The following is a 14,820-nucleotide window of genomic DNA, read 5'->3' on the forward strand; positions in this document are numbered from 1 at the left end:
TGGCTCATGACCCTGGCAGTGACGGGAGTGAGGTGGCTCATGACCCTGGCAGTGACGGGAGTGAGGTGGCTCACGACCCTGGCAGTGATGATGAGAGTGGGGTGGCTGGCGACCTGGCGGCGTGATGATGAGGTGGGGTGGCTGGCGACCTGGCGTGAGGGAGGTGGTTGGCTGGCTGGCAGTGATGATGAGGTGGTGGCTGTGACCTGGCAGTGATGATGGAGTGGGGTGGCTGACGACCTGGCAGTGATGATGAGGTGGGGTGGCTGACGACCTGGCAGTGATGAGGTGGGGTGGCTGGCGACCTGGCAGTGATGATGAGAGTGGTGGCTGGCGACCCTGGCAGTGATGATGAGGTGAGGTGGCTGACGACCCTGGCAGTGATGATGAGGTGGGGTGGCTGGCGACCTGGCAGTGATGATGAGGTGGGGTGGCTGACGACCCTGGCAGTGATGATGAGGTGGGGTGGCTGACGACCTGGCAGTGATGATGAGGTGGGGTGGCTGACGACCCTGGCAGTGATGATGAGGTGGGGTGGTTGGCGACCCTGGCGGTGAGGAGAGTGGTGGCTGACGACCTGACGGTGATGATGAGGTGGGGTGGCTGGTGACCCTGGCAGTGATGATGAGGTGGTGGCTGACGACCCTGGCAGTGAGGAGAGTGAGGTGGCTGACGACCCTGGCAGTGAGGAGAGTGAGGTGGCTGACGACCCTGGCAGTGATGATGAGAGTGAGGTGGCTGATGACCCTGGCAGTGATGATGAGAGTGAGGTGGCTGACGACCCTGGCAGTGATGATGAGAGTGAGGTGGCTGACGACCCTGGCAGTGAGAGAGTGAGGTGGCTGACGACCCTGGCAGTGAGGAGTGAGGTGGCTGACAACCCTGGCAGTGAGGAGAGTGAGGTGGCTGACGACCCTGGCAGTGAGGAGAGTGAGGTGGCTGACGACCCCAGCCTCCTCTCAACCCAGTAAACCTTCACCCTCTCCCCTAATGCCAACTTCAGCAAGCAAGCAACACAGCACATCAGAGATAAATTAACAGTCTACGTTTAAAACTTACCTCACACACCTACGCACACAAACAGTCAAACACTAACACACTCAAACATGTAAAGTATACTGTACTTGTAAACACATATACCTAATAAAATCAAAGTGTTTGTTATTGATGTTTATTTGATATAATGTCCCTGTTTCTTTATTTATTTTATGTTCTATATGTATTGAATAAATAAGCGTTAAAATCTGACGGCCGTGACCACCCATATCCCCCCTATTTACATTATTTTTTATGAGAGAAATTGCTCCGCTATTCACAATTTCGATATTCGCAACGCGTTTCATGCCCGTGAGTTTCATGACTGTGTAAACAGATCTATCCAGAGTATCATTAACATACAATAACATAACTAATTGTATATGTGTTGGCCAATATTCTCACTCTTCGTTCTTTTATATCCTTATTACTACTGTATTTCATTCTTGACGTTGACATGTCAGAAGAAGAAATTCCTGACGATGTCAGCCACTCCGTAGAACAAGTTCGTTATACCGGAAGAAGTACCAGAAAGGAGCGCCGAATTATATACTGTATACTAACTGACATGTTTACAAAAAGCTGGAAAATCAGTCTGTTTTTATGCATGTCTATTTTGTTGGCTTATCACCATTTTAAACATTTACATCGCCCAGTTTATAAATTGAAACTGCCAAATCTATTAGCCTGAAATCTGTAAATTGCAATAAAGTTATTCTAAACCACATAGTAGTGTGAAATATGTACTTGTAGTGCAATGTTTGTGTGACGGAATAACATACTTGTGTAATGAGATGCAACCATTTTAAAGCCTGCATTACATTTCCCTATTTCACTGCACTTTCCTACAAGATTTACATAATCTTTTTTTGTAATCATAGATAAAGTTAAAATGCATGGTATATGCTGTATATTAATAGGTATGGATTATATCTTGAATTGGGTGCAAGTAATCTTGGGTACGACTTATCTCGTGAGTTGGGTACAAGTTGACTTTTTTGGGTACGATTCATCTTGGCTACAAGTTGTCATGGGTACGAGTTGTCATGGGTACGAGTTGTCTTGGGTACGAGATGACCCTAACCCTGTTCTTCATACCCACAAATGTTAAGTAGCGTTTATTTTAAAAAGATCGATTTTTTAACATATTTCCACAAACTACAAGTGTCCACTATAACATAACAATGAAAATCTGGTGTGTTTTCAATCAATATCGCTCACGGGTTAGTCCTATATAATTACCTTTCTTTCTTACAGGGCTTTGTTGTAAACTGTTACTGTACACAATATATTCTGGTTAAGTGAGAAAAGTAAAAAGGTTTGCAAAAGTGACTTGAATCCAAAGTAAACTGACAGCTACAGTTACCAATTTCCAAACAAGACCAAAAGCATAAACAAAACCAGTATCCTCTACTATTATCCGTTATAACTTAAACATTAACCAATTACCTTAAATAAATACCGTATATTAAGACTTAACATGATGTCCATTGGAGTTGGTGATAAAAGACGTGAAATAAATCATTGTCTTTACTTACTTATATAATAGATAAATATAAAACGATTCTTTCTTTTCTTACCTTATGCATTGGTGCTTCATTCCCTGATTCGTCATCACTTGAATACGACTGTAAGGCGTTCATTTTGACTGTACTGAGGAGGAAGACGAATCTCAGACCGCTCCAAAATGGCTGACTCTTGGCTAATATTACTTGTGTGTATTTTCAGTGGGAACGGTGGCCGGTGTTCTCTCTCTCTGCCTTATTTATTCCTTTATTCACTTCTATGTATTTGTCTTTTGTATATTTCATAGATACTTTGATAATTTTATAGTGATTAATGGTATATCGATATAAGGTAAGAATGTCTAGTTTATGAAGATTATTGTTATGTTGTCTATCATATTTACTGATATTTTTGGTTTAATTTAAAATCTTTTAGGTTAATTAGATTATATTATATGTATTTTTGTTACCACTAAGTATTGGAGGTGACAAAAATCATTAATTATGGCTTAGGGGATTATTTACAGTCGGCCACCTATCCCACTGAATATTTCCTCCCAGCTTATTGAATTAATTTTTCAGATGGAATGTGACAAAAACAGTTAATACCCGTAACAAATTAACACATCTATTTATTTCTGTTCTTAGTCTTGAGTGGGTATTATAATGGAAAGTATTATGAGAAATATTTAATAATGAACCTGTTTTGTTTAATAATGTTAGAGTTGTTAGGTTATTGATGACGTCATAGGCCCATAGCAACCCGCTGGCTGGGTCTAAACAAACCACTAGTGTTCTTAGCAACGGTTAATTTTTATTGTTATCCTTTTTGACCCCGATCACCTCGTTAGCCGCATGGGTGGTCGGTCACATCTCTGGGCATGCACATGGTATCGCTTTTTATACCTGCGTTAATTTTTTCATCGTACAGGAAAGCGTAGTCATTCAACAAAAAAAAAATTAGTTAGAAGATAATACAAACAATAAAATCAACAAGGCGGGTCATTTGAAAATGATGGGATTGATTACTTATCACTTCAGTCGATATCTATAGATAAATCCAACAATAAGTAAGTCTCTTCCCCTCAGCATAATTTTACACTTTTTCGAACCTTCAATAACATATTCCCCTACACCCTTACCTGGCTAGCTCCAATGTCCACTCTGGTATGAATTAACTGCACCCTTCTTACAGGTTATGTGAGAGAGGTTCGTATATAGTCATCCATCTATATTAAACTCACAATCCTCCAGGTTGATGTGCATTGAAAAATGTTTCAAACTCCGCCCTTTTATCGAGAAAAATAGCAGTGTTTGTGTACAAGACTTTCAAGTTGAAAATAGGGATCATATGAAGATCTTCCCCCCCAAAGTATCCAACTGAAGATCCTCCCCCCCCCCAGGCTAGATCATATGAAGGTCCTCCCCCCAAGTAGGTTTGGGGGGAGGTTAGGTTTGGTTAGGTTAGGTTAGGTTAGGTTAGGTTAGGTTAGGTTTGGTTAGGTTAGGTTAGGTTAGGGGGGTGGATCTTCAGATGAGCGCGACTGGGCTTGATCATATGAAGATCCTCCCCCCCAAGTAGGTTTGGGGGGGAGGATCTTCATATGATCCGAAAATAGTCCTTGGCAGTGGCTCCTAACTAGTTAGTGGATTTTACTTTTTACTTTTTTTACTTTTATCCTCTTCACCACTGATTATTTCGTTAGTCGCTTGGGCGATCAGTCACGTCTCTGTTAGACACTATTGACAAGTACTGGACATACACCGGCTCCTGAATGTGCTTGAACCTGCTCCAGTGTTGGTCAAATCTGGTCTTGAAAGAGCTCACACTCGGTGCCGTCATGACACTTTCTGGCAGATTGTTCCAAGAGTTCACAACTCCGAAAAAGCTTGCCCTCACAGTTTTCTGGACCTGCGGCTTCTTCAGCCATAAGCTGTGATCCCTTGTGGGGTGAGCGTCCGCCAGCTCCAGGTAAGGACACCCGACTGAGTAGTGCCCTTTGAGATGCTTATACACCTCAATTAGGTCGCCCCTTGCCCATCTGTAGTATAAGCTAGGCAAGTTCAGGTTCTCCAATCTCTCAGGGTAGCTGAGGTGCCAAAGTGCAGGCACCAGTCTGGTGGCCCTCCTTTGAATATTTTCAATCAACTGACAGTCCCTAGCATATCTTGGGGACCAGACAGGGTGACAGTACTCCAAATGGGGAAGCACTTCACTCTTGAAGATCGTTATGAGGGACGAACCGTTTAGATATCTGAACGACCTTCTTATAAGACCTAATAATTTATTTGCCTGATTTACCTTCTTTCATTCGCAGCAGTTGCGTCGTGTATTATTTTCACCGTATTGTATGGGGTGGTCAGATATTTAATTTTCAATATCTTCCCCAAAAACATAAATCGAAGGCCGTGACATCCGAGCTTCGACGCCGGCATGGTACAATACCTATTATAGGTCCACGAGTAGGCTGATTGCAAGTCAGGTAGCACAAAAACCCAGACTGACTAGGAAATCAGATAGGAAGCTTGTCAATGAAGAAAAGGTTAAAGCAGGGAAAGAATGTGTCCTGCAATACAGATTGCTTGTGTGTGACACATTGCTTAAAAGGTACAGAGAAAGGAAGATGTATATTTCGAGGAGTGTGGAAATTAATAGAATAGAATACATAAGGGAAGCATTTTATACCGAGTTGAAAAGAATGGAAACTGTGAGCAACAGTGTGTGGCCGTGAGGGGTAGTGTCAATGGAGATACTGGGCCAAAATAGGATGTTCTGGCATGAGTGTAGCTGATAAGTAAAAAGATGTGTGGATTGACAGAGGGCCCAGCCAAGCATGCAGTAACATTATGATGGAACGATGAAGTGGACAGTGATGAAGGAAAAAAGAAGATTTTTTAAGGCCTGAAAGATGTTTAGTGACAAGGAGGGGTACCTGAGACCAAGCACAGGGCCAGAAGAGAAGTTTACAAGGCTAAGACGCATGAACAGGATGTATTCGTGGATATGCTGAACATTGCAGACACTAGAAGCGAAGTATTCAGAATAAACAGGCAGATGGTGGGTGGAAACAATGAAGATAATGGTGGGTAGTGGGTGAAAATTGACCATGGTAATGTGTTGTACATAATGCGGAAATAAAGGATGGCTGGAGAACATTCTACATCGACTACTGAATGAGGAGTAAGAATGGGATGGGCAGCCAAGGATTAGCACTGTAGCTGAACCAGTACAGTACCGTGCCCATGGTCAAGGCTGTTTTTCATCTCCCTGGCATTGTAATCTCCCAGAGCTTGTTTGGGCCAGCAATGGCATCCCAATGATACTTTTTTCGTTCATTCCTTCTCAGAATTCACTGCAGGAAATGAGATAACTCATCAGGACCTGGGGAGGGGGGTGCCAGAAATTTTGGCCCTTAAAATTAAGGTCCTTAGTTCCAGAAGCACAGATATTCATAATAATAACAGCCTCCAATTAGGGCAGCCATCAGACACCTGCTGCAATATTTATAGGGAGATGTACCGGGTATCTATTTCAACCTCTCATCTACTGCATCTTCATAAAAACAGTATTGATGAGACACAACAACTTTAATGAAATATTAATTGGATAAAGGAAACAATCACATTAGAATTATTGTTTGATCTAAATTTTACAAAAATAAATATTATGTACATGTTTGGTCGAGCAAACTTGAGGATTAAAGAATATTGGTTTTAAAAAAGTCCAACATTGGTTACACATACACTGTACAACATCACATCCTTATTCATTCCAAGCAATATGGAAATAACATTAGTTTCTTGATAATATGATTGCAAAGTTAGGATATATTTTCAACATCAGTACATTACAGAACTTACAATACATTAACATTACTCTTTACAATTTCACTGAAAAACACATTTGGTATAATGATGAGGGAGGAGAGAGAGAGAGTGTGTCATTCTCTATGATCATAACCCAGAATTCAAATATTATATGTACAGGTATCATATTTCACCAGATAAGTCATTTTACAAATCTAAAATAAGATCTGAATTAAGATTATTTTACTGACTCAATATCACAACAGTCACTCAGTATATTTGTATTAGTACAACATTATTAATAAACATTAGGTAGTCAATGTACTTGGCATATAATTAACACAGTACAATACCTAAATACACTTCATGGAGATCAAGTCATAAGCACACTGGAGGAGTAAGTTCTTTCAGCTGCCTATACAAGGTAACTTATTAGAGCACAGAGTTGACTAATTTAATCAATGAAACCAGACCATGAACACTGCTTGAGAATTACAGTATATACAAAAAATATATGAATGTATAAAATGACATTACATATACTGTACTGTATATATTTGAATAAAAAAAAAATTGTGCTCTAGTAACTAATACATGTGTAGAAGGATCTGGTAAGTGGAGTAAAAATCAGAGAATAAACTTAAGTATGGTGCAGATAATCTCAGTACAGTACAGTACATATAGTTATTTAAGTGGAAAACACAGTGAAGAAATATGCAAAACAGTACGAATACTTAACATAAGATTCAGAGTAAAGTACCTGTACTGTACATGTTTATGAAAAAAAAATTCACACACACACACACATGACATATACAGTACAAAAAACAAGGTTTATGTAGCTAATTGATATTTGTTAACCTTGAGTAAATCTGATATATATTCTTTAGTGGTGTTGTTACGGTCACTGAAAAACTATCTGAATAAAATTGTGTTGAAAAATATGAGGCAATGGATGAAGGATTTTGACAACCCTACCAAGACAACAGGAGTCGCAGTGTTCATTTTGAAATTCATTGACCTCCTCCTCCTCTCCCCCAAAGGAGATAGTTTTTTGAGTGACTTTACAGATACAGTAGTCCTAAAATTGCCTTTGAAATCAAAATAAATACATGTACTTACTCTGAAGAAGACAATTTCTCCTTTTGATGGGATAATTTTCATTTAAATAACATGTAGGTACGTATTTTTAACTTATATACCTGTACAGTTAAAAGAGTTCAGTACTGTAAAGAAAATAATTTGACAGTAAGGGTTTACTTATTATTTCCCTATTCTGTATTCTCTTATGCCAAGGTATGACATCATTTTATAATTGGAATACACGATCCGGACTGTTTAAAGATTACTAGGTACACTCGCCACAAAAAGTTCTTGAATAGCTGGGTGCGACAGATTTCAGAATGAGCACTGTGGCTTGCGTCATCTCAGAATGGTTGGTATACCTGGTCGCAAAATGACTCTCGATATATCCTAATAATATATGTTGGTCATCTTTATAGTATTTACAAGTGAAAAGAAGTACGGTCCCGTAATTTGCAATAAAACTTCCTGAAGAGAGCATCATATTTCTCATTCGTTTTGTCATATTTAATTGTTTGATGTTTAGAGTGCCTGAGAACTATTTTTTGCCGAGTGTAAACCCCTTTTACCTTAACTGGGAATTCACTATATTATCATTCACCTCTTTTCAGCTTACTAGCCATTCAGGCAGTTGGTCTTTTCTTTGTTACTTTGTTATGAACTTTACTGTTCAGTGTTAGAACAATTCAGTTTTGTAATGAGATCGTCTGTGTAAAATCTATATCATTTTGACTCCCTTTCTGTATAAGCCTGGCAGTCGTTTATTCCAATCTTGCGACAGCAGTTATGTGAAAATTCAACATGCTGTATGAATCTTAAAAATTAAGGGTGCAGATAAGACAATGAAACAAAATGGCGTGAAAATCAATACATTAAAAGATTAACTTCACTTACAAGACATTTCAAGTTCTGTAAAAAAATGGGAAAATGAATGGCATGGATCCCTGGCAGGATTTGATGATAAAGAGTATTGATGAAAATACATATCAATACAAATGGTCTCTGTGGTTGTTAAGTAACTGCTAGAATATGACAAGATGTAAAAAGGTATTGTTTAAGAAGATACAATATTCTGAATCGTTTGCACAAACCATACAATAGAAGATTTCTAATTACTATACAATACAGTATACAAGACATCACTAAACTAATATTTGAGATGTTGAATCACTCATTCTGAATTTGATATACTGTAGTTGTTCAATTAAGAAAATGCTTCTGGTGAAGTAATATGACAACAACTGTATAATTTTATCTAAATTGCATGGAATCTTTCAACACCTTTTTAAAAATCTAGCATTACTAAAACAAATTTGTGAATATTTGACATTTTGATGCGCATGAAGTAGAAAATTGAAAAGTTGGTCATCTGTATACAAAAAAGCTTATATGAATATATATTTGAACCTCATGTTACATATGCTCTTAAACAGTGTTTCAGAAGACGTGGCATACTGTACACAATAACCTCTTATCAACCAACAGCATGGGACCCTGGAAAGTTATTTCAGGGAAAAATTTGAGTAAGAGGAAATCTCAGAATAACATTGCAGAAATATTCAAAATATGGATTTTCCCATGGAAATATCATTTTTTTCTTTTGATACACTGCATCTTAGTTGCATACACATAAATGAAATACTGTATTTAAATTTATCTTTTAAATTCACTATCTCAGTGTGACTGTTTCAACTACAGTACTGTATATAATGTTTAGCTGCTCACATTAACACCTGTATCAAGTTTTTCTTTTGGCATTTAATGGCTCACCTAATGAAAGGCTGAAAATTAAACTGGAAGGGTACAGAATTTTTGGGAACATCCTGACGTGGATCGGAGACTTTCTTGACGACCACAAGTGTATGTGGTGATAAATGGTACAAAATCATCATGTGTAGGTACTCGTGATTAGTGGATTGCCACAGGACAGTGTGTTGGGACCATTCCTCTTCATTTGTTTCATAAATGATATGACAGATGCTATTCATTCTTCCATACAAATCTATGCAGATGAAGCTAAGCTAATCATGAATATTAAGAACCAAACGAATAGTGAAGCATTACAGATGGACCTCTGTCAATTTCAGGAGTGGAGAAAGGACTGGCTGTTGAGATTCAGCATTACAAAATGCAAGAGGATGCTTGTAAGTCCTACCAATAGCAGAGGCATGTCACATGTCCCAACAAGATGGAGAAACATCATTAACTGAAGCTAAATGTGAAAAGGACCTGGATATTTATTTTGACAATGAACTGAAGTTCTCAGATCATTGAGAGAAGGTGAATCATGCAACTAAATTTTCAAGGTTTATACAAATATCGTACATATACCGGTACCTAGATGGTCTGTCCCTTATTAGGGTGTGGTGCTTCCCCACTTGGAACACTGTCTTTCTTTTTTTATCCCTAAGGTGTGTTAAATACTGTCAGATGGGTGAGAACGTCCAAAGAGGAGCACTAGACTGGTGCCTGTAATTTAGCATCTCACACACCAAGAGAGGTTAGGATACCTTCAACTGCCGAGTAGATAGGCAAGAAGTGATGTAATAGGAATTTATTATCATCTTAAAGAACATTACTCAGTCAAGTCTTCATATCTAGAGCTAGCAGATGTCCACCCCACTAGATGTTAAAGGAGACACAGGTACAGTAAATGGTCAGAGATAATTTCTCTGCAGTAAGGACAGGTATTGTGAACTCTTGGAATTACCTGCCAAAGAATGTTGTGGTGGCACTAAGTATGAGCTCGTTAAAGACCAGATTTGACCAACACTGGCATATGTCCAGATAAACTCTGGAACCTGTACATACCCAATACTTGTCAACAGTGCATAACAGAGAAGTGACCAACTGCCCAAGTTGCTAACAAACCGAGCAGTAGCGAAGAGGATAGGTAAGTCAAGCATATTAGAATTATATTTTCCTTATGTTACCCTATCCTTTTTGTCAATGATCAACTGTCTAGCCACTTGAGTCTTTGGTCATTTTTCTGTTATGCACTGTTGACAAGCACTGGGTAGGTACAGGTTCCAGAATTTATCTGGACATATGCCAGTGTTGGTCAAGTCTGGTCTTTAACGAGCTCACTCCAGGCAGGTGAGGGTGGACAACTCAGTGGGCATCTGCAAGCTCTAGATATGAAGACTTGACTGAGTAATGTCCTTTGAGGAGTTTATAAACTTCTATTATATCACCTCTTGCCCATCTGTACAAGTATTAAATTAGGCAGCTGAAGGCTTTCTAATCGCTTTATGTGAGGTGCTAAATTACAGGCACCAGTCTAGTGGCCTTCTTTTGGATGTTCTTAATCGGCTGACAGTCTTAAGTAAATCTTAGGAACCAAAGAGAATGTCAGTACTGTACTGTACTCCAAATGGGTGAGCACTATACCAGTGAAGAGCCTTATGAGGGACGGACCATCAATGCATGTGTGCGATCTACTACAGTAGAGTTCAAATGCATGATTCACCATCTTCTCACAATGATCCAAGAACTACAGATCATTGTCAACTTAAACACCCAGGTCCTTTTCACATTTAGTTTCAGTTAATGATGCTTCTTCATCATATTGGGCATATGATACACCTCCTTACTACTGGCATGACCTAGGTACATCCTCTTGCATTTCATAATGTTGAATCTTAACAGCCATTCTTTTGTCCACTCTTGAAATTGATAGACATCTTCCTGTCCATTTGGTTCTTAATTTCTCTGAATAGCTTAGCATCATCTGAAAGCAATTATATGGAAGAATGAATAGAATGTGGCATATCTTTATTGAAACAACTGAACACCATCACTGCCAGGCACTGTAACTGTTTTATCCTTATCAAGACTACTCAATATCTTCTTCATAAGATGTTCTTTACTTGTAGAACCTGAAGGATGCTTTAAGAGAGCTATTATTAATGGACAAAATCAAGTCTACAACTACTGTAAAACAAATGTCTCCACACAACAAGTTCCAGATACATTCTGGAGAGTGACATGTTTCCCCTGATACATTACGTGCAGGAAATATGAAAATTTTGATGCAAATCTATGTATGTGTGAACCTTAGCCTAGTACAAGTGAAATCTGGGAAGTAAATAGCAAAATGTGAATATGTAAATGGGTTATTGCAGAGATGGCATAAACAAGGGTGACTTGTATTTGCCAAATTTATATACACTTCACTCCAAAATGCATTGCAGTAGTGTCATTACACCTAAGTGCCCTTATTCTCTGGCACATAATGCGTGTATCTGGTCACCACACTAATTCCAAACAGGCAGATCAGTGGTGAAGAGGATAAAGGAAAAGCCCTGACTACAGCATTACAAGCACTATAGTGTATAGCCAGCTTGGACTTGTTAAATTTTCTAGCATGACTACATCGCTTCACCAAATTTACTCAGTTCCACCAATGTCAGCACAACTTCACCCATCAACCTCATCACCATAATGGCTACAGAATGATATCTTCATCTATATGTTATGGCTATTTTCCACTCTCAATACAATTACCACCCTCAGATTTTGCAGGTTATGTTCATTTCAAGATTTTACATACAATTTCCATAAAGAAAAATATAGATTCTGGGTATTCTATTAGTTAAGTGACTATACTCCTTTAGAAGACTACAAGTCTAAAACTAAAGATAATGCACCTCTGTTCACTTTTGTGTATTTAGATCCTGACACACATCCCTTACTGATAGTCGCATTGAAAATTTTCTGTGTACAACCATAAATTAAAAAAAAGATTTATGCATTGCATATAAGCATCCCCTTCTGTACTGTATTGTTCATTGTTAAGAGATTTTGGTGCAGTTGTTCAATTATAAATATGAACAAATACATAATCAACTTCAGTGGTATCTTACATGTATACTTGAAGAAGATTTGAATACTGGACACTACAAACTTTTGTATACATAAAGAGATTGAAATATATATTATAAAAAACATTTGATACTGATAATTTGTTAAAAAACACACACTATCACAGTTGCAACATAAATATTACTTGCAGAATAACAAGGCGAGCAATCTTGATTTTGAAAAGTCACCATCATCATTATTTTACAGCCAATTTCCACCCTTGTGTGGGTTAGGCATACTTGAAGAAGTATGGAGTAAGTCTCTTGATAATAACTTTCAAAAAGATTCCCTGTAAAGACTTGTAATTTAGGATGATTCCCTGTAAAGACTTGTAATTTAGGACATTATGTTTATAGAAGTCATTCTTGTCCCTGTGACGCATCGGTAAGAGTCTACAAATTTATTTTAACAGCTAGGACTAGCTTCAAATCTTAGTAAATTAACTTAGGGTTTCATTTTACTTAGTAATCATGATGTTGAGTTCTGATGATTAGTTTACCAATATCTACATAGAGATCCTAGTGTCATGACCTCTACAGTAAACAAAAGGTTTTACCACACTAGAGAAAGAAAAAATGTAAGGTCACCCAAGACAACATGAGCAGAAACAATACATGTACGGCCCACTGACTACTGATGTAGAGTACACATTTTCTGCCCAGAGATTTAAGTTATTTCAAGCTCAAGAAAATCCTGACAAGTTTAATCTAAGAAATTTAAGCTCATAAATTTTTACCAGGGTGACTTCAGCCCTGAAAAATTCCACTTTGGGGTCATCAGGTGAACAGCTTTTTTTATTACCCTTCACCTGTTATGCTGCAGTAAAGACAGAGGAACAAGGTTCAAGGGAATAATGTTGATTGTCAGATTTACAATCCAAACTTCAATGAAAAAATAATATATGGGTATTTCAGGTAATGACTTCCTCATAAAGAGGACACGACTGTAATTGAAACGCTTTCCATTAATGGGTAGTAGATAATCTATGTACAGTACAGTACTGTACATATTTTTATCAACCATTAATATTTCTTTCATGTTTATGCCTTGTTTCTTATTTCAATTTTATTCGGTTAATTTGTTTTTCATGTGTACAGGTAATCCCCAATTTGCAAAAGAGATCTGTTCTTGAAAACCTTCAGTAAGTCGATTGTTTGTAAATTGAAACACATTTTCCCATAGACTCCCATTATAAAAATTGAGATACTTTCATATGAAAAAATAATAATAATAATAAAAAGACCTCCAAAATGTCTTATAACACTCCAAAACATTTTTACTTAAAAACTTTGGGTATAAACAATGATTATATATCAGCCAATAATAATCATAATGAGTGAAATACATACAGCAGAGGACATGAGCATTACTGAGGAACTGCACCACTGAGATTGTGAGGCTCATCCAAGACATATGGTTATAATTTTGTAGTAATGCACCAACTAGTATATGTCTACTGCATTTTGAGATACCTGTACTATACTGTATTTGATTTCACTGGATTTTATTTTTTATTTTCTATTGACATCAGATCAAACCCTTGAGTGAGAGTCTTGTAGTGGTCTTGTGAGCCATGATAACTAAAACGCTACATGTATTTTATTTCTAGATTTGTTAACCACTCTTAATACAGTACAGTACTGTATGTTGTGTTTAGATTAACTGTCTTTATAAACTGGCCAGGTCTGGTACAAGAAACCCTGAGATGCCTGTGTCAGCACCTCATCATCGTCCAATACTGTGAAGAAATTACAAAAACAGGGAAAGATGTGTAATTTTGGATTTATCACATGGAATCTGAAATGTGGGGGCAGTGGGAATCACTGACTTCAGATAATTCATAAATCAGATCTTCGTAAATTGGGGTCTGCCTGTACAGTACTTAGTAGCAGGATGGAGAAAATTATTTGTATACAGGTATTGGTAACGCTAAGATCCAAGTAGTACTGTATTCTAGTTTCGCACTTCATTTAAAATGATTTTGGTAAAAAATAGTAAGACAGAAAACCTAATAGGTCACAGTTAATTTCTACATACAAAAATTATTTGTGGAACTAAAAATTCAGTAACATAACAGGGATCTTAGCTAATCACTAGAAACAAATTGACTAAAAATTTCAATTTTCCTACCTAATATACCTAACTTTACAAATACAATCAAGTTCTAACACTTCCTGTTACCCAACTTGAGGTGACTGAGACTTTGTGATAAATCCCAGGTTGATGGTCCACCGCACAACCAAATCCAGCAGAGGTAATCCCTGCTAGAACCCATCTTCCATTTCTGTGGATAACCAGAGGGCCCCCAGAATCACCCTGTAAGCAGATGATGAGGCTGATGTTAAGTATGAACAACAGGGCCTACAGTCATCAGAGTTACAAAAACTATATTTTCTATGAGTTGGTGAATGGCATGATTATATCTTCAAGGAAAAACAAGGTAGTCACACACATAAAAAAAAAGATTCATAATGGTAATACAGATTTTTATAAGGATATGCCACTCAATTGCTTCAAAGTACAGTAC

The 14,820-nt window shown here is 37.9% G+C and overlaps 2 protein-coding genes across 14 annotated transcripts in view; both read right to left on the reverse strand.

Moving 5' to 3' along the window:
• LOC121867280 (arginine/serine-rich coiled-coil protein 2-like) overlaps positions 1-2,737 on the reverse strand; it is a 42,116-nt gene extending 39,379 nt beyond the window's left edge. For 8 of the 9 annotated variants that reach the window (XM_042367164.1, XM_042367162.1, XM_042367163.1 and 5 more), the window contains exon 1: positions 2,616-2,737. In XM_042367164.1, the coding sequence (XP_042223098.1) occupies positions 2,616-2,678 (63 nt within the window). In that variant the 5' untranslated portion in view covers positions 2,679-2,737. The remainder of the gene's footprint in view (positions 1-2,615) is intronic. The other variant, XM_042367167.1, reaches the window with a different exon arrangement.
• A 7,813-nt stretch (positions 2,738-10,550) lies between these two features.
• The window catches only part of LOC121867284 (brain-specific serine protease 4-like), a 120,305-nt gene continuing 116,035 nt past the window's right edge, over positions 10,551-14,820 (reverse strand). For all 5 annotated transcript variants that reach the window (XM_042367173.1, XM_042367177.1, XM_042367174.1 and 2 more), the window contains one exon: positions 10,551-14,609. In XM_042367173.1, the coding sequence (XP_042223107.1) occupies positions 14,451-14,609 (159 nt within the window). In that variant the 3' untranslated portion in view covers positions 10,551-14,450. The remainder of the gene's footprint in view (positions 14,610-14,820) is intronic.

The sequence above is a fragment of the Homarus americanus genome, unplaced genomic scaffold, assembly GCF_018991925.1.
Source record: "Homarus americanus isolate GMGI-L3 unplaced genomic scaffold, GMGI_Hamer_2.0 scaffold6317, whole genome shotgun sequence".
Classification (NCBI taxonomy): domain Eukaryota; kingdom Metazoa; phylum Arthropoda; class Malacostraca; order Decapoda; family Nephropidae; genus Homarus; species Homarus americanus.